The 23,201-nt window shown below is 44.7% G+C and overlaps 1 protein-coding gene across 12 annotated transcripts in view; it reads left to right on the top strand.

Annotated features, from left to right (window-relative positions):
* Positions 1-23,201, top strand: part of DAB2 (DAB adaptor protein 2) — a 408,449-nt gene that overhangs the window by 116,511 nt on the left and 268,737 nt on the right. For all 12 annotated transcript variants that reach the window (XM_069627176.1, XM_069627172.1, XM_069627179.1 and 9 more), the window contains exon 2: positions 20,415-20,616. In XM_069627176.1, coding sequence (XP_069483277.1) covers positions 20,517-20,616 — 100 coding nt within the window. In that variant the 5' untranslated portion in view covers positions 20,415-20,516. The remainder of the gene's footprint in view (positions 1-20,414; positions 20,617-23,201) is intronic.

Here is a 23,201-nt window from a genome sequence, read left to right as displayed (position 1 = left end):
CCGCTTCCATCAGTCCTGCTTCTTCATGCTTTACACAGTGATGTTGCGCAAGACTTGATGTACTAGGGATTCCCGCATCATTCCTCGCAAGTACTTTCAAAAAGTCATCCCTCCTCTTTTTCTTCATATCGATTTCTTTGGTCTTGGTTGGTGACTAATATAATGATTTCGTTGATACTGTAATAAAGAATTGCCGAGCTGAAAACCTGCCAAATCCTTGGTGACGGATTTTTTGGAAAGTGTTTGTGCTCTTTGAGTGTAGATGCTCAGGTTTAAATGTATTATGATCAATGTATGTTCTGAAAGCCAGTGCAGGATAGAGCATTGTGCCATTCCCCCACGACCCCCCCACCCCGAAACGGTCCTGTACTCTCCCCCGTTTGGTCCCTGCCGCTTTATAATTTAGAAATGGCGTCTATCTTCCACCGTCTGCTTGGGTTTACGCCTCGGTCTTGTGTGCTTCTCGTGGACGGCAGGCAGGGCTGTTGCAAGGTCTGGAAAAGATCCGCGGCTAGGCTAATGTCGGGACTGGCGGGTCTCGGGGCTAGCTAGCCTTTTGGTTGTAGCCCCCGAGCTTCTATCCGGGGCTACAACCAAAAGCCCTGGGCTATATTCCCCCAGCTATCCCCCCCACCCTTATCAACGCCACTGACGGCAGGCCTGGAACTCCTGAAACAACATCATCTGTAATGCAGGTTACTTAGCAAGTCTTTGTCATTTCAATGCTTACACCTGTTTTTCCGAAAAGACATTACTGGTAAATAATCACCTTTTGTGCAGCAAATCAATTTTGAAGTGTCTGTTATGTTATGTGAAAGTAGGCTATTTGCTGACCTGAAACTTTCGCTAAAAAGTCGTGAAGAAGATGCTTGCTTTGTGGATGATGGAATACTTGTTTTTGATGTCTGAATTTGCAAGTCAAAAAAATATTGACTTAGTCTAACAGCACAGTACAGAAAAGACATGGATACAGCTATTGTCCCCTTAGTTCCCAATTTACATATGAAAGCACAGACGTCCCATCTGTAAACGTGTTAATTCATTCTGCTCTGCAAACTTGTACAGCAAGCTGCCACTTAAAGTCTAAAGAGTAATGTTTCTCAACATAAGTTCTGTCTAATAACTTGGCATTACTGTGACTTTTGCTTGTGGCAGTACCCTTGCTAACACCACCTTGATCGTCCATTCCAGGGTTTAAAACCAGACCCTTGATACTTGAAAAGAACAGGACTTCTTGAATGTTGGCTGGAGCTTAAAGTGAAGTAAGCAGAGAGATTCTGGGAGTACACCTTTTATTATCTCCATGGAGGTCATATCCACCAAACACAACGCCTCTGCTGTACAGAATTAAATGGTGTGGTAGGTTCTGAAAGAACAAGACGGGTGACACCTAGATTATGACCTTGCCACCAGTGGAGTAGACACCTTGTGGCTTGAGGGCCAATGTCTGCGATTTGTCATGATGGTCCAACCTGCCATTGTGGCTTGGGACAGCACACAGGGGCTTGTCCCAGACTCCAGGGTATGTAGTGCGAGCCTACCTTATCATGGTTTGCTGGCTATGCCACTGCTTGCCGTAACATCTATTTAACTGCCACCCTCACCTCCAAGACTGTATGCCCAGGACCGGGCGGCACTGAATTGGAATATCTGGGAGGGTAAAGTTAGGCACTGAGTAGCTACAGGAGCATGAAATAGGATTAAAGAATTCCAGTATTGCGCGGCCTGTCCTCAAAGCACCAGGCGCTCGCCCCTCAGGATATCCTGCTCTGCGTGCAGAGCTTCCTTCCCATGAACTCCTGAATATGAGTGAAGCAGGATATGCTAAAGATCAGGTGAGGGTGCCTGCCTAGGAAAAAAGACGAAAACACGAAGGGGCAAAGAGGTACACATTGAAAATGGTCTCAGCAGGGCCCTCACTGAGATAACACACCCTACTATACTGGATGGATCTGTGCTGCGGTGGGCGTCTCACTGGGTAGAGTCATATCTAACTTCATAAAGATGCACTGGTCCTCAGAGAGTCCAGGAAATGAAGATAGTCCTGAGGGAAATAGAGGGTCAGCAAGCTAAAAATCCCTCATACTTTCTTATAGACCAAGGGTTTGCAACCTTTGGCTCTCATGATCTTTTGCACTACAACTCCCATCAGCCTTATCCAGGACAGTCAAAAAGGAGGGATCATGGGAGTCATAGTCCAAATCATCTGGAAAGCTTCAGGTTGCATATCTCTCTTATAGACTGTGTGCTGTGATAAGGCGGCATAGGTGATCACATAGAATCCTTCCGTAGGATCCTTTGAAAGGGGTGATGGCTCACCTGTAAGGTGGCATCTTAAATGACTGGATTCCGACTATGGATGGAAAATGATAGATGGCAGTAAATCCGGCCCCAATTGCAGCTTTTTATATTTAAGGGATCAGAGGAGGAACACGCTGACAAGTGCCTTGTTTACGCTTGTGATGGGGTTGAGAAGTATGTGAGAGCATACCAGCCAGCTCTCCTGATTTCTGTTGGGGACTCATATTTTCTCAGCCGAAAATGTTGACATGTTGAGGCGCCTCTGATCTGTTCTCAAACGCTGAACGGTTTGCAGGGGAGGTCTGCAATGCCACTGTTCATGTGTACAATTGCCACGAGTGTGTTACTGTAGCCCAAGTGGCACAGTTTATTAGTCCAATGACCAGGGAGATTTGGGATTAGACCTGTCGTGGTGTCCACCCCCACCACTGCCCTCCCTTTCCCTTAGTTAAGTTAATGTATTATTATTTTTTAATCATTATGGTATTTATTGAGTGCAGACCTAGTTTCGAGAAGCTAGGCAGAGCTTTACAGTGGTATACAACAAAACAGATACCTAACGGAGCGTTTTACAGAGCTAACAACAGAACAAATATACAGCGGTGGGGATACAGCCGGGCCCAGAGGAGGGGTACAGTTGTACCAGTTAGCAGGGTGGAGAAGGGCGGCCATCGTCTAGCGAGTCAGGTGGCGCGAGTGGTGACGTGATGCCCTAGGTGTTGAGGCAGAGTGATTCCTTGATGAGGTGGGTCTTGAGTTCTTTTCTGAATTGTAGGAGCATGGGAGCGAGAGGAGGTTCCATAGTCTTGGGGGCATAGACAGAGAAGGCCTGTTTTCTCTATTAGTCTTTATTACACATTATTCTGCTAGTCCCATATCATCACCATGGCTTCTTGGGTCTACCTACAGCCCATCTGCAGGAAGCAGTTGTAGCTCCTTCCTCTGCCATCTTGAATGGGCGTGTATGACCCGATGACAGGAATCACACCTTTCCTTGCACACTAATGCTACTAACATGTGAGATCTGACTTTCTCCTGTGATGTCATTTCTGCTTCCATGCACGGATGTGCAGTGGTGCAATCCCATAGGACAATGTTCCATGTGTACACCGGGACCCCCAACCGGCCCATAGAGCTGGGGTTTGCCCAATAGCACTTTAAGATAAGATAGCAGCACCATGAGATGGATGGGGGTGCAGATTAATACTCCAACACCAAATCAATAATGAAACTCAACGGTTTGGCAAAGGGAGTCCATTTAATGACAAGTACAAAAAACAGGGAGTCTCATGAATATCAGTGGATGCGTGATCTTCTCTCTCGCTTTACAACTCCAACGAACTTCATAAAAAACACATCATTTATACTAAAAACGTGTCATCACTGACATTTAACGCTTAAAAGTTGGCATGCAATTCTATTGTTTCTAGAAAGGTAACTTTAATATAGGTACTATAGCTGTATATGGTAACGGAGTAAGGGGATTGGGTAAACACTGTGAGATGGGACATCTAAGCCCTACCTTCAAAATGGCTACTGTAGACGTCACAAAGTATGACGTCCCATTGGTTCTACTAACTATAGGAACCTAGATTACTTGGTCCACCACGATTGGGTTGGCACCAACCCCACTCATACTTTTCCACTTTGCTTAGCAGCACGCAGAATGGTCGGCCAGGTGCAGGGTGCCCTCTAGATCCCCGGCCTTCCTCCAATTATTGTTAGAATCAATCATCACTTTAGTGGCCATGTGTCAATTATTTCACTGTGGTTGGCCTCGAGACTGCATCTCCTGTCTGGAAAAGTTCTGATATCTTCGCCTGGCCCACTGCCATGCGTAAGTGTGAAAGTCTCACTTCTCGCTCGGCTGTTCACGTAATTCTGACACTGTGAATTTGCCTCTTCTTCATGTAATTTGTGTATTTGATTTTCGTTTCACCCATCACCTGCCTTCAGTTTCTTATCTTGACCTTTCTGAAGCAGGATATTCTGTTCTTTGCTTCAATTAATTGTAGCTACAGTTCATCTATTTTAAATGATACGACCTTGGCTTTTTTGGCACGATTTGCCTCTGCTGAGTTTTTGTTTCTGCCGTTTATTCTTGATTTGTTAAATATGAACCTCTCCTCGTGTGGCCTTTAGTAACCTTTGGTTAATTCTGCTTCTTGTGCATAGTGGAAGTATACTTATATAACATGTTTCTTTTGAGGTAGATATGTATAGGTGGCTCTTGCCACAATCTGTCTTCTACTAAGCATAGCAAGCCGCACTGTTTTCTTAGCTTTCTTGCGGTTCCAAGCATATGTACATGTGTAGACTGGCTGAATATCTTCATCATGCTCATGGCATGAGTTTCTTACATTTGGCATCGTCCTTTCACCTTAGGTTCACAATGTACCTTGCCCATGGCGTTTCGTCTCTTTGTCATTCTCTGGTCGTCATCTCTTCTATATGTGAGTCAGTCCTCGTTCTCATGTCGTCACCATTCGTTTTCCATTAAGACCTTTTTGGTTTCTTCAGGGATTGTGCTTAGACGATCTTCATTTCATTTCATTTCATTTGTTGATATGGTTTTCACAATGGGTACCTATCTGTCCATGTTTTCCTTTGTATCAGTACTTCAATAGGCGTTGTTCTTCTGATGGGTATTGGACAGAGCCCCACTGTGGCTCTTTGCTGGTTTATTTATTCGTCATACGTCACATACATTGGTGTGAACGTTCCTGGTACTTCAAAATGGACGGTTGGAGTGCGGCCTGTACTTGGGACCTCCTCTACACATGAATCAGGCCCACTGCGCGGATTTGATCTTTGTAGCCCCGACACTGAATGTTTCCATAATTTAGGTCCTGCTTTATAGAGCACAGAAGTGTTACAGAGCAGGTCGCTTTGAAATTGGCCAGTGTTGTTGAGCAGCCAGAGGGAGCCTCCATATTTGATTCTCATTTAAATATAATTAAGTGTTGAGTTTCCATGTTCACAAACAGGGACTTGAAGGTGCTCGCAACACAGGGTTGGCTGCTTCAAAGCACGGGCAGGTATAGCATGGCTTTCTCCGCCATGAGTCCCCTGAACAGATGGGATATGATAACCACGGGTGTCTTACACTCCCAATTTGGGAAAGTACCAAAAGCATGCTTTATATAGCACATAATGCTAGATTCAGCGTCTCGCATCTAAGCGCTGTTAGAATTCGTCGTTAAGGATGGAGGGAAGATCAAACAAGCAGGTGTGCAGTTCGCGAGCTGCTGGCTGCACCCAAACTGTCACCCCCTCCCCCTACCCCTGCTGGGCTACCCTCACGGTGAATTAAAATCAGGGCTTCTAGTTCCTCGGTTGCGTATTCCATTTCAAAACTAATTTTTAAAGCAAAAAATCATAATGGTAAAAAGGCAGGCGCTATTTGGAAACCTGTGCATGCCCTCGCGTTATGGCTTACATGGTTATCCCAGTCTGTTTGTGAAATCGGTAAGTGGATTTGCCCACACGTGCGTATCTATGTGGGTTGTGGCTCCGTGCTGTTCTCATGCAGGAATGTGCAGTCTGACATCATAGAAAGGTATAATGTGCATTTCATAGTACTGCGTAGGCAGGTCCTTTCTGAATGTGCCATTCTGTGCCGGTCCAGCTAATGCCCCCTGTTGAAATGAGCTCTACAATAGCAGGACGTTAGGGTTTTCAAAGCAAATGAATGCATGATTTAATTAATTAATGGATGAACACAACCATTCTATTTATTTATTCACTATTGTTGGCAATGTACATAAATATTTATATATATATATATATATTCTTATAGCAGAGTAATGCACAGAATACCACATTTCTGAATAGGGAATCGCTTTTCGTGCACACCATCAGATACAGGCGGCTGGTGCAATACACTCCAGTCTGCTTCCCTTTCTGGATATTGGCGCATTACACTGCATGCTGCTTCCATTTCTGGATACTGGTGCAATACACTACAGGCTGCTTCCCTTTCTGGATACTGATTCAATACACTACAGGCTGATTCCCTTTCTGGATACTGGTGCAATACACTACAGGCTGCTTCCCTTTCTGGATACTGGTGCAATACACTACAGGTTGCTTCCCTTTCTGGATATTGGTGCAATACACTACAGGCTGCTTCCCTTTCCGGATACTGGTGCAATATACTACAGACTGCCTCCCTTTCTGGCTCCTGGTGAATTACACTGCAGACTGCTTCCCTTTGTAGATGCTGGTGCATTACAATGCTTGCTGCTTTCATTTCTGGATGTTGGTGCATTACACTACAGGCTGATCCCCTTTCTGGTTACTGGTTCATTACACTATATGATGCTCTCCTTTCTGGGTACTGGTGCATTACACTACAGAGTTTCCCTTTCTGGATATTGACCCATTACACCACATGCTGCATCCTTTTCTGGATACTGGCATATTACACTACAGGATGGTTCTCTTTCTGGATACTGCTGCATTACACCATATGCTGCATCCTTTTCTGGATACTGGCAGATTACACTACAGGATGGTTCTCTTTCTGGATATTGCTGCACTACACCACATGCTGCATCCTTTTCTGGATACTGGCACATTACACTACAGGGTGGTTCTCTTTCTGGATATTGATGCATTACTGGACATACCTGCTTACCCTGCCACACACTTGCACTGCCTCCTGGCAACCCTGGCTCTTGGGTCTGTATCTGAAACCCTACAGTCCACTTCTTGTGCTTATTCTGACACCCGTTGTCTGCACCTTATTCTGGCACTTACCACCTGCTGGCAGCATTTTTTGTAATGTTGATCACATGTTCCACACTTTCCACTCCTCCCCTCCCTTTGCACTTTCCCCCTTCCTTCCTCCCCTGCACTTGCACGTTCTCAATGTCACTGGGCCTAGTAAAATCGCTGTTTTGTCCTCCCTTGTTCCCCTCGTCGCGCTCTGAAACACTTAACTATATATCATATCATATGCTGTGTCCCTTTCTAGATATTGGCACATTACAATAAAGGCTGCTCCCCTTTCTGGATATTGGTGCATTACACCACATGCTGCGTCCCTTTCTGAATATTGCGCATTCCACTAAAGGATGCTTCTGTTTCTGGATATTGGCGCGTTATACTGCATGCTCCTTCCCTTTCTGGATATTGGTGCATTACACCAGATGCTGCTTCCCTTTCTGGGTACTGGTGCATCTCAGTATAAAGGGCGCAGCAAGATTTTTTTCATAATCATTTAATTCTAAAATGGCTCCTTAAAATGATCGTTCTGGACTTTTCTCAGCAAGCGCTAAATATAATTGGCGTATTGCTGAGAAACAACATTTGAATGCACCTCAACTTATTTTCAAAATGGCCGCTGGGCCGCGAATACGTGCGTGGTGACGTCATCGCGCCACACGGTATCACGTGGGTGTGGCGTGATGACGTCATCACGTCACGATCGCGGCAATAAATAGCCAAAATAAGCTTTAGTTAGATATCCTAGCACTTGGGTGCTTATCATGGCACAGGACCACAAAATATCATCAACATAAGGTAAGAAAATGAGAAGCCTGTACCCTCTCTGCCTTGAAACTGATTAGAACCTTTCTTTAAGACCAAAAATTTTTTTCCTCCCTATAGATTGAAAACAAGAAGCAATTACTTTATCTTCTTCCCCCATTCTCCCTTTTACAGCTTAAACCTGGATCCATATTTTACAGACTAAACTAAGTCAAATATCCTGATGAACATTATATAAAAAAAAAACCTTTATTTTGGAAAAATAATACATGATATATGTGAATAATCAGAAAATCAGAACGGTGAGTCTTTTGAAAAAATTAATATAATTACCATTTTGGCAAAAAACTCCAATACATTACTAAAAAAGAATTTGGCCAACCCCTTTTTTTTTTTTTTTTTTTTTTTTTTTTTTTTTTTCTTTTCTTTTCTTTTTAGCACCGAAACTTTCTACTAAAACTTCCTCTCCTGAAGAACCATTGAGAGTAACAATGGGGAAACACGTGTCGAGAGAGAGAATTATTTGATTTATCTTGAAGAGAGAGAGAATTATTTGATTTATTTTGAAAAAGCAATTTATGAAAATATTTGATTTATTGAAAGAAAAAGAGAAATATCTGATTCACTGTACTTTATGAACTACTTTATACTGGTGTGCAGCTTCATTTGGAATATGAATGTTCTCTTTTTTTGAAATCCTAAAAGGAAAATAAAAATTATTAGTGTGAAAAAACACTAATAAAATTTACAAGACTGTTAAAAAGACTCGCCTTTATATATTCATTCAAAGGGGTTAGCGCATTTGAGTTCATCTTCCCAAAATTTCTTTTTTTCGCATCTCAGTATAAAATGAAGGGAAGGCAGCACCCGGACCCTTCAACGGTCTGTATACAGCTAGAGCTCCCTTGTATTAATGGGGGAAGGGCGCTCCCATTGCACCTGCAGAAACATGCAGTTAATGTGGTTCCTGGCGCTGCCTCTGATTGGAACCATTCGTCAGGTTGAGCGGTGAATCGGCATTCTCCACCTGGAGTTTCCCTGAAGCGTGCCCGCCTCGGTTTCCAGCAGTGATTGGGATTGCCGCCTGATTGGATGCAGCCACTCCTGAATGGATGGGATTCCAATGCGATGTATTTTAAGAGGCCAGCACACTTTGCGCGAAGTGGCTGCTTCCCTCGACCTAAACACACAGAACTGCAGAAATCAATCAAACGCCCCAAATCGTCCGAAGATGTGCCAGGGCCCATGGGAGCCCATTTTGAAATGAGGTTTTGCGGCCTCTTTGCCTGCAGCAGGAATAAACAGTTGAGGCACCCGTTAGGGGTGCACAGAGTATAATGAAGAGATCACGGAACGCAGGAAGGGGGCTAACCGCTGCGTATTATCACAGAAGAAGCAGCCAGTGCGGAGCTGAATCGTTTGATGAACACTGAAAAGCTATTAATCTCTCTTTCACAGTAGGGTGCTAAAGTAGTCGAAATCTGAGTAAAAAGGGCCCAAGGTGATAAGAATGTTGCTGAATACTGGACAGCCCAGGCAGCCTGTTACATGCATCCTGCAAACTGCACATTTAATGGCCTGAATTGAAGAAGTATTTGGCTTTGTGATAATACTGCCAAAATAGGGGCAGCTTCTCCGGCCCCCCAGAGGCCGGAGACTTATGTCAACTGAAAGAGTTGAAAGGCCCTGGCTTCGTCCCTGCAATAATTCAAATTAAGTCTTGAGTGTACTATTGTGTAGCAAAGAAATGCCACTTGGTATTGTGCATTCTTTCTATTTGATTACCGAGTTTGAATGTAATGACATACCGCTCAAGTGCTCTGGTGCTATTGGGGGGGGAGTGCCGAATCTGCTTGGGGGGATACTGATGTGGGACTACCTAGAAATTCCCATAGTTCGAATGATGAAGCAGACGAGACTCCTTTCTTTTGATTTAATCTTTTTACCAGCTCCTCATGGCTGCAAGGATCAAGTTCAAGACCCTCTGCATAGCCCACACGGCTTTCTAGGGCCAGTGTCTGCACTATCTACAACACTCTCTTCCTAAATACTCTCCCCTAGAGCCCTCTGCTCATCCTCCTCCAACTCTTTGCGAGTGAGCCGCTTTCACAAACAAGGATTCAGGGGCAGATCATTATCCTCTGCAGGTGCCTCCCTTTGGAACAGCCTCCCTGCCTCGCTCCGTCTTGAGCTGCAGCACCTTAAGTTCCGGGAACTCCTCAAGAACTTCCTCTTTTCGTCCTCCTTCTCTCTCTCCCTCTCCCCTGCTGACCTCCTTTCCTTCTCCCCAGCCTCCTTCCTCCTTCTCTTGCTAGCTCTGTTCAGCTCTTGCTGACTGCTTGCCTGGTTCACCTCCAAAGCCCTACAGGTCCAAGGCTCCCCTGCCAGTGTTTTGCACTTGCCTACGGACCTCTGCACTATCTTCAGCACTACTGTACTTTCAGCCTACGTTCCATGAGCGGGGCAACCTCTCTGCACTTAACCAATAGCCCTGCTGGACTGGGCGCACTTTTTCTCCCCATTCCCCCTTCGTTTTGTCCTGTCCTCCTCCCCAACTTTTACTCAACTGTAACACTTCATGCACTTGCACTAGGAGAAAGGCCGTCAGGCCTAGTACGTTAGTTATTTTTTGTTTAGATCATTCAGAAACTTCAAGGACTAAGAATGATTACTATATTCCCTTGCTCCCTTCCCGCCTTGTAGTGCTTTGAAGCACTCCACTTGTGTATAAGTGCTGTATAAATAAACAATTTGGTTTGTCTTTTATATGCAAACATTGGACACCGTTTTTGGAGGCCTATGGTATTTGGCAAAGTCTCGGTAGACCGGCTTAGTGTTAACGGATGCATATGCATGTTACAGGCTGGTTAACTACCTAAGTGCTGCTCTCCACCCGGGCTAAAATACTGTAATCCAGTGACTGGATTTCTTTCTCTCACGTATTACGGAGTACTGCGGTTATTCATATTTAAATTCCTGCCTAGTGGAGCTTTGTCTGCGATATAAAGTTTTTCTGACTGACTGACAGGTGGTACTTAGTGGTATACAGCTAGAGGTACTTAGTGGTCTCTGCAGATCCATGAAACAATCACAATTCTTTTTTCAGATCAGGCTGATTGGTGGGAGAGCTATATTGATTGCCAGGGTTGAAGCAACCACGTAAACTAAGCACTGCATTCCAAACATTCCATGCACGTGGAGCCTCTGTATACAAAGTAGTGCATTCTGGAAGGGTGTCCTTAGTATGGAATGATGCGAGTGCAGGCTGCACGAGGCCACGCATTCCTCTACAAAGCCTACACAAAAAACAAATCTATTGGCTATGTCAATGCTTAAAATTTTTGTGAAGTATTTACTGTAACTAGGTAATACAATTTAAACATCCATGCTATAAAATCAAAAATATAATTTTACCTTTCCTAGACCTATTTTGTCCGACCTACTGTGAATTGCTCGCAGTAAAATACAATTTGAAGTCCTTTGCGGAAGAGGTCATTCAGATTTTCCAGGCAGACATCACATGCACGCTTTGGATTATGTGCTGTTTATAGCTTCACCCACGTCCAGTTAAGGCGGATGGGTGACTAACGTTACGTGATGAAGGAAGACATTCTGCAAAATCTATGTTCACCAGCAGTAAACTTATCTATTTCTCTTTTTTGCTACTTTTTATTTTATTAATAGCAGGTTACAAAACCCAGTCAGCAATTAGAGCAAAGCACCTTATGCCCTTTCTCTACTCTCTTCCCCCTACATTGACAAGCATCAGAAATAAACCAGAAAGAGAGAGATAATTTCCAGCAGAGCCTGTGTGTTCAATGTCCCATATCACACCAGCTCAAGGTACACAACCTTTGTGGTTCAGGTATCCTCTGCAGTCATCTGGAGAAGAGGTGACCACAGAGTGCGACCAGTTCCCAAGGTACCATGCAAAACACCAGACACCTGCCAACATCTGGCCCAGCACATTTTTATTCATGGTATTCCCTTTTCACACAAAATGTAAGACTATACACCACTGGGCCACTAAGACCACACTGTTAACCACAACCTGGCACCAGTCTGGACAGTGTCACCTTCAGAAAAAAGGAAGTTCAAAACTGATGAGAACTCAGGTCAGCAGTCATTGGACAGCCATTCATTTTTTAATAGATGATCTAATTCCGAACCAAAAGTGACGTACAAGTGGCGATGAAACCAAACGCGCACATAGGATTCAATCCTTCCACAAGCAAAGCACTGAAGAGTTGACAGGAAATGTGTGCAATCCTGCTAGTGTGTAGCGCCCGCAATACCCTATTATATGTTCCAGTCCTTGCATGTGTAGACTCCCTGAAATCTTAGTGGTGTATTGCCATGGCTGCCCCCAAAGAATGTCATGAAGGGGTTCGCCTGTCTCTATTTCCCATCTCGTCTCGTAAGAGGCCTTGAACCCGTTCCTGAAATTCAGCAGAACTTTAGAAAGGGCTGAAATCCGACCCATGGCAGAGGTAGCCTAGTAAAGAGGCTTTCCTAGGTCTGTTGGGGCCCGTCTCCCATCCTCCACGCCAGGTGGCTTTGAGGGCCAGCATCTCAGTTGCCAGGACTGGAATCGAGTCTTTTCCAGAAGCATAAAGTCGGATGCGTCCCCCTGGAAACTTTGAATCGTTCCATCTTTAAAGAAGTCTTCTAATTTGCAGCATCGGCCCTTGATTGATTCAATTCGTAAAACCCTGCGACTGAAGAGCAAGTGAAAAAGCTGGACTCTAAAAGATGGCTTGAAATTGGAAGAATGGGAGTTGCTATTTCTAGGCCTCTTCACCCAACCCCAGATCTTGAGTTTGAGTTTAGTTTTGGGGTTCCCAGAACTAGAACGTGCATGGCCTTTGGGGGAAGCCAAAGTTGTCTCATACCTAAGTTGAAGTATCTGATTGTGGCACTAGCAGGGCATCATATATATATATTCTATGACATTCATGAGCAACACTGGGGCTGTTTTTCAATCCTGGAAAAAGAGACCTCAAGTGCTTGGTAGAGGTACAGATGTTATGGCGCTATATTCATTTTAATAAGGGCAATCTTACCATTCTCCACTTATTCAGGTCTTGCTGAATAGACTTTAATAGGATTAGGGTAATTAGTACCTTAGATATTTCCAAATTTTCCAGGAAAAAATATGTCAACATATTTTAATGACTGTCTATACCAGTGCCCAAATTTGAAAGCAATAACTTTAAAGGGGGAGGCCTCTGAGAAGCCGTTCATTACTGCCATTATTTCTAGGAAGGGTACTTCAGGATGACGATGGGTATGAGAAACACTTCTGCAAAAACTCTAACTTTGATAAAAAATGTTATGCTCTGAAGATTGTGTTTGTTCTGTTGTAATATATGCCGTTACTCTTCTTACCAAAATCATTCTAATGGAAGTCAAATGCTACGATTTAGGCCTTTCCTCGCTACAAAGTATTATTCTATGGCGATGCTTAACACTATTACGGAAAATGTTATGCTCCCCTTCTGAAACCCTGTATAATTGCCTATTAACGTTACCGCAACTCAGTCCAATGCAATTTGTGCCGGATCCCGAACGGCGGGGTCTGAGGGCAGTAAGTCCCCATTCCCATCGGGTCCATTGGATGGGTGGCGCAATTAGCTCAGAGCTGGAGGTGAATGCATCAAGGTAGGGCCATACTCGTGATAGGGCGGAGTGGTAAATGCAGCAGTAATGGCGTTACCGGCACATTTTAACGCTCCATCCAACTCGTGATGAGGCCCTTTGTAGAGTATTATAAGGGTAAAATGCAGGAGCGTGAAGTAAATGTAGATTTGCTGATTCAAGATCCTGCACGTGTAAAAACATGAATTTTGTGGAATGATTGGCTATCTACACGGAAACTCAATTGGAGAACATCGTTTGTATCTGAGCGTGCTCTCTGCACATAAAACGTATGAGCTGGCAGAGATGTGTGCTCACATTCCCTGATCCCGAGGGGCGTAATATGTTCATGATATTTGGAATGAATGTGATAAACACAAATGAAATCGTACGTATCTGCAGGGGCTTAGTCAAAAACTTGGGTTGTTGCAGATTTTGTAGGGGTTTTAGGATTACGGAAGATCTCAAACATCCTTTGTCGCAATGCCCAGACCTGACCGCTTATTGTATCTGGCTATTCACCCAAAGATGGGGAGAATCTTTGGGTGAATAGGTTGGGAGGCTGGTCTGTTTCGGTGTCTATAGCTGTAATCCAATTTTTACAAATCTGTGGTTTATCATAAATTATACTATTTTACCGATTGTTGTTTAGGGACTGGTCTATGCATATAATCATTATTTCTTTCCTCGGATCAGGGAAAAATGTTTTATTTTTTTATTTTAATTGTTATTTCATTGTGGGGGTTATGTGTAATGTTTCAGTTCATGTTTTATGATTATTATCTTAATGTATGAGTTGAAATGTTTTGATATTGTAAAGTTATTTGATATTGTAAAGGTTTTAATCTAATTCTATGGTTAGAGTGAACAACATACTTGTTTCGTACGTCTTTTTAGTAGAAAAATATCAGTGAGAAACGCTCTTATTCTAGCCCTATGATGCTGATAAATTGTTAATATCGTCTTGATAATTCTTTAACCAAACACACATGTTTGGGCAGTTAAACCGGTTTAATGTCCTCTTAGCATCTAGTGCTAAGGGCCTATGGCCTTTGTCAATATGTGTAGGATTTTGCATATGCTAGCGAAAGCTCTCCTCTGGGGACTGAAACCCACTTCAAGAACGCAAGTTATACATTTTGTGTCCAGACTGATCAAGGTTATAGGGCGATAAGATGCACATAGTTATTCATCCTTCCCCGGGTTTGGGGCTAAGGTTCTGTGGGATTCAACCATTGCTAATGAAATAGAAACGACTAATGAAAATAACTGACGGTTAATTAAAATGATTTACGAGATCTGGATTCATAACGTTATTAAAATAATCCTTGCAACACCACACCACCAGGACCAGGTTTAACGGCAGCTAGGATCTCATCAGCAGTAATAGGTCTCACTACCTCTTCTCTTGGTAAAGGGTCCAGTGTAATAAGCACTATCCCCAATATTGCCTACTGCTTGTGAATGATAAAATACGACACTCCCTTCACTTATCGCCCTCCGAAAGTAAGTTTGACCCACTATCCGCTTTGATCCTATGAATATGCACCCTGTTGACCTGAGCCTGGTTATTGCCCAAATGCTACTCTTAGGATTCCTACATCCACCCTATTTTCCTTCTCTGTCTTCAATGTACCCCTTATTGCCATAAACATTTGAAGTGTCACACTCAAAGAGTCAGCTTTGTGTTCCTCCACAGGTCATTTGAGCTCCCTCTCAAGTTCTAATTCCATGGTCTTTATTCATAGAGATGTCCACTATGCTGTCCTTTCTGCAGGCTTCCATGCACCCTATCTACTTCTCATAGTGCTGCCCAGCACCGGATTCTCCATAAAGAAGTTAGTTATGGCTTCTTCGATTTGCCGCCGATCCCACTGATCTCCAAGGTCACCATTGCCTTATACAGTGGTTTCCTCTACCCATGTCAGAGCATGATCAGAAAAAGAGGCAGCAGCTGTTTTTGCTTCATGTATGTGATCTATAAGGCCCAGCACCAGAAATATTAAATCTGTTCTTGAACGTGTGCCATGTGGATGCAAAATAAATGAATAATCAGCCTGGTCCTTGAAAGCCCTTCTCCAGGTGTCAATTAGGCCTAGATATCTCAATTTCAATTTGAGCTCATGAGAGGCCGCTCTAACTCCCAAGTAAATGGATTCTGATGAGCGATTCAGTTCTGTATTGTGCAATATTATTGCGGCAGCAGCCTAGCATGCCTATGGAATCACTTCACCTCGAAGCCCTAGGGATGACTCTATGCATCGGCTGCTGCACCCTTTCCAGGTAGATCAGGGACAAGACCAACAGGGTGTTTTTATTGTTTCCATTGCCAGGTGCAGTAATCTGAACAGTGAGAACCTTCAGAGCACGTCCCGGGGAATCGGTCCCATTGCTCTATGGATCTAGATAATCCCTAGCCCACTAGTCATAAGCCATCTTTTTTTAAAGAGGTCACGGTTTCACAATCATGTTCATCATCTTATAGTGTAATTGTAATTGTTTATTTGTAAAGCGCTTATACACAAGTGAAGTGCTTGAAAGCACTTCAAGGCAGGAAGGGAACAAGGGAATACAGTTGTCATTCTTAGGCCTCAAAGTTTCCGAATGATCTAACAAAAAACAACCAGCATACTAGGCCAGAGGCATTTCTACTATTGCAAGTGCATGACAGGAAGGACAGAGAGAAGGGGGGAGAAGGAAAAGAGCATAAATCGGTAAACTACCGTACTATGCCTAACGACTTGTCAGATAGTGTAAGTGCATGACAGAGAGTGGGGAGAGCAGGGGGGCAGGAGCGGGAAAAGGCCATACAGGACAATAAACTACCGTACTAGGCCTAACGACTTGTCAGATAGTGTAAGTGCATGACAGAGAGTGGGGAGAGCAGGGGGGCTGGAGCGGGAAAAGGCCATACAGGACAATAAACTACCGTACTAGGCCTAACGACTTGTCAGATAGTGTAAGTGCATGACAGAGAGTGGGGAGAGCAGGGGGGCAGGAGCGGGAAAAGGCCATACAGGACAATAAACTACCGTACTAGGCCTAACGACTTGTCAGATAGTGTAAGTGCATGACAGAGAGTGGGGAGAGCAGGGGGGCAGGAGCGGGAAAAGGCCATACAGGACAATAAACTACCGTACTAGGCCTAACGACTTGTCAGATAGTGTAAGTGCATGACAGAGAGTGGGGAGAGCAGGGGGGCAGGAGCGGGAAAAGTCCATACAGGACAATAAACTACCGTACTAGGCCTAACGACTTGTCAGATAGTGTAAGTGCATGACAGAGAGTGGGGAGAGCAGGGGGGCAGGAGCGGGAAAAGGCCATACAGGACAATAAACTACCGTACTAGGCCTAACAACTTGTCAGATAGTGTAAGTGCATGACAGAGAGTGGGGAGAGCAGGGGGGCAGGAGCGGGAAAAGGCCATACAGGACAATAAACTACCGTACTAGGCCTAACGACTTGTCAGATAGTGTAAGTGCATGACAGAGAGTGGGGAGAGCAGGGGGGCAGGAGAGGGAAAAGGCCATACAGGACAATAAACTACCGTACTAGGCCTAACGACTTGTCAGATAGTGTAAGTGCATGACAGAGAGTGGGGAGAGCAGGGGGGCAGGAGAGGGAAAAGGCCATACAGGACAATAAACTACCGTACTATGCCTAACGACTTGTCAGATAGTGTAAGTGCATGACAGAGAGTGGGGAGAGCAGGGGGGCAGGAGAGGGAAAAGGCCATACAGGACAATAAACTACCGTACTATGCCTAACGACTTGTCAGATAGTGTAAGTGCATGACAGAGAGTGGGGAGAGCAGGGGGGCAGGAGAGGGAAAAGGCCATACAGGACAATAAACTACCGTACTATGCCTAACGACTTGTCAGATAGTGTAAGTGCATGACAGAGAGTGGGGAGAGCAGGGGGGCAGGAGAGGGAAAAGGCCATACAGGACAATAAACTACCGTACTATGCCTAACGACTTGTCAGATAGTGTAAGTGCATGACAGAGAGTGGGGAGAGCAGGGGGGCAGGAGAGGGAAAAGGCCATACAGGACAATAAACTACCGTACTAGGCCTGGCAATATTCAGATTGAATTGGTAGTTGGTCATCACTAATGCTCATGTGTACACGTGTTTCAGGCGCAACCACGCTATAGAGGGGAGACAGAGGGAGGACAGGACAAACGATCTAACAATTGTCCAATCTGACACCCAAAAATCATATTTCCTTTTTATTCTCATTGATGGCGTTCCTGAGGCTGGTTTTCAGGACACCAACGTATATGACTGCAGAATTGACAGGAACCCCTCTTTCAAGCATTGCAGGGTCTTCTCAAAGCTATGTCACATGAGGGAGTTGCCCGACACAATGGGAGCATCACCTTCCGCCACATCGCCCACGTGGCAGTGTCATTGACAGCACGCGAAGCCTCATGGGTTTTAGACTTGCCATCCAGCAGCAGCACTACGTCATGAGCGTTGCTGTTTGAAGAAAGATCCTTTTCACCTCTCCAAGTCATATTATAGCAGGCTGCTTCATTACATGAGTACAGGAACAGATTCAGCATTTTCCCCATGAGATCAGTTAGGACTGCAGAATTGTACACAGACACCTTTCCCCAACTTCTCACCCCTGCATGACCACCCTACTCCGGGGGCTGCCACGCGTCTCTGAGTGTATGTCCTACAGATATAAATGTCTATGCTTCATAAAGTCCTTGATGCATAACATCAATCACTTTAAGGGAGCATTGCAGAGCATGCCTACTTTGATCTGCAAGTGTATGCGCACTAATGCCCAGCAAACACTTCCCCTAGATCACTGAGTGCTTTCTTCATGCCGTCAATGACTTGCTTCAGCAGCCATCCCTTGCTGGCAGGCTGCAATGCAAGCTTTTATCCACCCCTCCAACCCCCTGAGGTGTGCCTCTGTTCTTCCGGTGGAAGTGGGTGGCCTCTGGCCAGATCCCACCAACACCCTCTCCAAGCCTTCCGAGCCACCTGGCCTCACCAGTAGAGGAGAGCATCGCCACACGCACCTCTATCCTACAGAGAGAGAAAGAGATCAAGAACACTTCAGTGCAACCGCTGCAATGGAGGGTCCCTCCATCTTCACTAGGGAGGAGGCCTCCCTCAGACTTCCCTCATCCAGGGATGCCAGTCCCACCAAAGGTCACACAGAGGACTTATTCTTCTTTATGTACTCCTGTTATGCCGAGGTGACCACCATTGATGAGATCTGCCGTAGCCAACTCCAACCTCATCAGCCATTGTAAGTCTCCAGGGAGGGACACCACCTCCATGATTAAACATTCTCAGACCTCCTCCCACATTACCCCACAATCCCTCTTCATTTGACGGCAGAGAAGGTGGTAGCAACTGGCCAACCAGGGGACTGATACAGAGCATCCAGGCTTTGTGAGTATTCAATGCACCATCTTAACTTCACCAGCACAATTATTTTCTTCACCTGGAATCTACCCTATACACAGACAGCGGTTCATCCGGATTCGCACCTCACCACTTCCTACTAACTCCCCCAAGCACTCTCTTTCAGAACATAGTGCCAAGAGGCTGCCAAAATGGCAGAAACCACACCATTCAAGACCCTGTTAAATTATGTTCCACGAGATAATCATTTTGAAACATATTTTCAATGTAGATATTTATTTCAAAATTAGAAGACGCTCTGTAATCCGACATGCCCGTATCTGGAACGGTCTATTAAAGGACCTCTGTCATTGATGGGGATAGTACTGTTTTTATTTATAAAATGCCAGAGAAAAGGTTTGGGGCCGGGTAACCGAGATTCCGGATAGCAGGATGGCAGTAAATATCTATAATATGGCTTCTTTGCTCTTTGCGCCAGCCCTCTGCCATCCAAAGAGCCGCTTTGGGGACTCTTTAGGGCCACACTGGTGCCAGATAATCATGCTTACACTGTATTTTACTTTTCCACATTTCTGTGGCAACCCCTAGAAATAATATCCCATCCCAAGACAACAGGTCTCTCTGGTCGTTGACGGTCGTTGAAGGGTTACGATTTGTTTTCATTTTACATTTGATCATGTGGCGATTATGATTTTTCATGAAGTTCTATAAAGATATGAAATCATTAAAAGAAAAACATATTATGACAATGTGCTAGGCTTATGACTAGAAGTGAAGCACTACAGACTCCCACTCTGTCTTCTAATGACTTGGAACCAGATGTTCCTCCCCGCTCTGAGAAGGCAAATTCTGAATTCTGTGTTTAATTACACTTCATGCCGACTGAGAAATGTGTCAACTTGTGTTTTTCAGCACTTCTTGAAGTCAACTTCTGTTTACTCTTTGAGTGATTCATTTAAGGTAACATACAGTAAAGCTAACTTTCTCCTCCTGCTGTTCCAGCCAACGGAGGCCCTTCCCCAGGTGCTGCCATTTTGTTATTTATTTTTTATGCGGGGAGCCCCCAGTTGCCTCTTCACTCCCTCAACCCCCTAAAACAATCCCAACCCATTCCCCGCCCCATCCCTCCCTACTTACCTGCAGGACCAGAGCCTTATGCTCCAGTCCGCTGCACTTCCCTCTCCAACCACCGCCATAGAAATGGAAAAGGCACTTAGTCACTTTTCCCTATGGCGGTGGCCATCTTGGATTCATTGTTTTTTTATTTTATTTGTTTTCCTTTGGAGACTGGCGTCGCATACGGCAGCCAATCTCCAGAGGAAAAAAGAAAAAGCCATTTGCACCCCAGATGAACTCTGGGGTGCAAATGGCTTTTAAGCCTTGGCAGGGGCGGACATGGGTGGTAACGGGCCACAGCCCTTGCCAAGGCGCTTGCTTCAGTCGGAACTACCATGTTGTGTGCTTGTGGGCTGTTAACGGCCATTTCCGCCCACCACCAGGGCGTGAAAGTCATATAACGCTGCAATCAGACCATTGAGGTAGACTCATTTAGTAAAATTAAGCATTTACCATAATGTACCGTTCCTTTCTTGCAGGCCTGATTATGACAGTTTGTTGAGGATTGTCGTTTGGAGTGGCCTTGCCTGTCAGTGCGACCATTTTGAATGTTTCTGAAGTTGTGAGGCTGTCCTCCCATCATGTCCGCAGAAGTAGAGACTAGCATTAACACTCAACCTGATGTCGCAGCAACACCAACAACATCTGCAAAGGGCACCCTCAAGAAAGAGAAAAAGAAAGGTAAGTTAATAATTAGTAATTTGTCAGTGATTTTTCAGGAAATTGTCATGCAAAGTATGCACTAAACCACATCAGACTGGAGCTGGCCTTATTTGCGGGTAAAGGGCCCCAGCGAGAGAACCAAGTAACATCACAATGTCGAAGTGCAGTGAAGAAACAGGTCATCATCTGGATTTCATTTGACCCCAAGCATAGGGTAAGATCTCCATTCTTGGCAAGCCCCCTAGACCCAGAGATACTTGGGTGCATATGGGCTTGTTTGCTATTTCATCATCATACTAGTACTCCCAAGGCTGGAGTATGCCAACAGACTACTTAGGCCTCTGAGACTTCATTTAGAACAACCTAAAGCAGTAGCAGGACTTCTGCTGAGAGTGAAAGATGGGCACACACCAAGGAGAGACTAGACCCTTCAGTAACTTCCATTCAACCGTAGGAGGAAATAATTGCCTCTCCATCCACGGCAGGAACCCGAAGACAACTTGATGAAATTCACCCCACATGTCCCAGCCAAGAAGCTATGAGCCAGTGAGTCAGCCCTAGTGGCAGACCCATGGTACAACATGAAACATCGGGGAGGGTCAGCATTTGCTGTTCTTGCCACAAACCTCTGGCAAGGCAAATTCCCATACGAGAGGACCACCTGCCCTCTTGGTAACTCCAGAAAACGTTTTTTTTTTACCAGGCTATAGTAAGGACATTGTTTTTAAAATACAATTTAAAGTAGGAAACATTATCGTTAGGGAAACCACATGTGAGACCAGAACTGACTCAATATTCAGTCACACCCTAACCCTTTGACAACCAAACCAGTGACAAGAAATGTCACAACATTCAGTGAATAACAGCTGAGCCTGGACACTTCAGCAGCGGGACATATGCCTGAGGTTTCTCCTTATCCTCGTGGAAACAGAATGATCAGATATCCAAAAAGGGGTACATATGCCAGAAAGCTTTGTAGTACGGTCAGTGCAGTTGGACCAGCAACAACATACATCAGAACCGGCCCAGGAAAAGATTCCTCAGCCCAGACATTTCAGCAATATGATATGTGGCTCCCCCGATCCTAGTAAATTCCGCTAGTTGTCAATCACTTAACACTTTGATAAACAAAAGTTCCCAGTGGAACTCCTTATTGAACTGGACCTAAGCCTGCATGCCTCTGCTACAGGACGTATGAAAGATTGCCTCCTAGATCACTGAGAACAAGTACATGCAATGTTTCTGGGACTTCTTGCTCACACGGTGAGAGGAGATCTCTTTTCATCACAAATGATCTAGGAAATAGCTCAGGTTTGGCGTATGCAAGGCTGATGATGCATTTAACGTCTGAACCTCATAAGCAAGAGAATTGTTTGTCAGTACAATCAGTCAAAATAGCAGCAAAGATGGAATAGAAGGCCCTGGGTCCACTGAACTCAACAGGGACAGAAAGAATCAAGCACCCACTGACACGGCCTCTAGAACCACCCTTCCACCCACCAACCAACTTATCGCACTCCCTCTCTCCATTATACACTCCATACATCAACCAGTAAACCTACACACACACCAACACACACACACGCACGCACACACACACACAAAAATACATGCACACACACACACACATATGCGCACACACATAGACACACAAGGCTGCACACACACGCACGCACACACGCGCACACACACAAACACACACATGCACACACACAGCTTTCCGGCCACCCAAACAGTGCTCTTTCGCACACTAACCACTCTTCTCTTTGCAGACAATCCCACCACTGCCCAATTTTCAATATCCACTGATGTGCACAATGTGACACTGGTTAATATTTAACGCAGAACACCACCACCTTGGGTACCACAATGGCACCACAAACTTCATATGCCCTAATCCAACTCACCTAGAATCTCACTAGCACACAGATATCGGGTGCATACATGCTGCACTCATCAGCACCCCAGGTTGTTTAAATCTTGCCTTTCCTGTTGATCCCACAAACACCAAGCCTCCACTTGTAGAACTGAGCGCCAAGAGGCCACCAAAATGGAAGACGTTGTGCTATACAGAACTCAGTTACATTCCATTACATTCAAGAATGAAGGACCAGGAGAATGAACGACTTGATGGACAATATAAGGAGAGTTTTATCAAAGTCATATGACAAACCTGTATCTAGCCCTCAATGTAGGGAAGAGGTGTACCCTCAGTCTTAAACCATCTAGCTAAACCTTATCCTAAAAGACCTTCAGAAATGACCGATGAAGTCTTGGTAAAGTAATTTTCCCTCGCTTCTTTGGAAGCGGGCATCATCATTTACATGCTTGCTTTGGCCTAGGCCTTTACAATGAGGCTCTAGATTCAGTGTTTGAGGACTTAATGCAAGACTGCCCTGCACCCTCAGGCATCTCTCTCTCTCTCCACTTTATGCATTTTAAGAAATAGATCAACCTGTCTGGAAGATCTTATTATATGCGTCCACTATTTAGTCGATGTCACAAAGTCAGAAATCTTAAAAAAGGCCCATGAGAATACTAAATCTTTGGTATCCCCGTTAACAATGGACATCTAGCCCCCAATCACGAAGAACGGCAATTAG

Source organism: Ambystoma mexicanum, chromosome 6p (genome assembly GCF_040938575.1).
Source record: "Ambystoma mexicanum isolate Mex_15411 chromosome 6p, UKY_AmexF1_1, whole genome shotgun sequence".
In the NCBI taxonomy this organism is placed as follows: domain Eukaryota; kingdom Metazoa; phylum Chordata; class Amphibia; order Caudata; family Ambystomatidae; genus Ambystoma; species Ambystoma mexicanum.
This window is presented reverse-complemented; position numbering and strand designations above follow the sequence as displayed.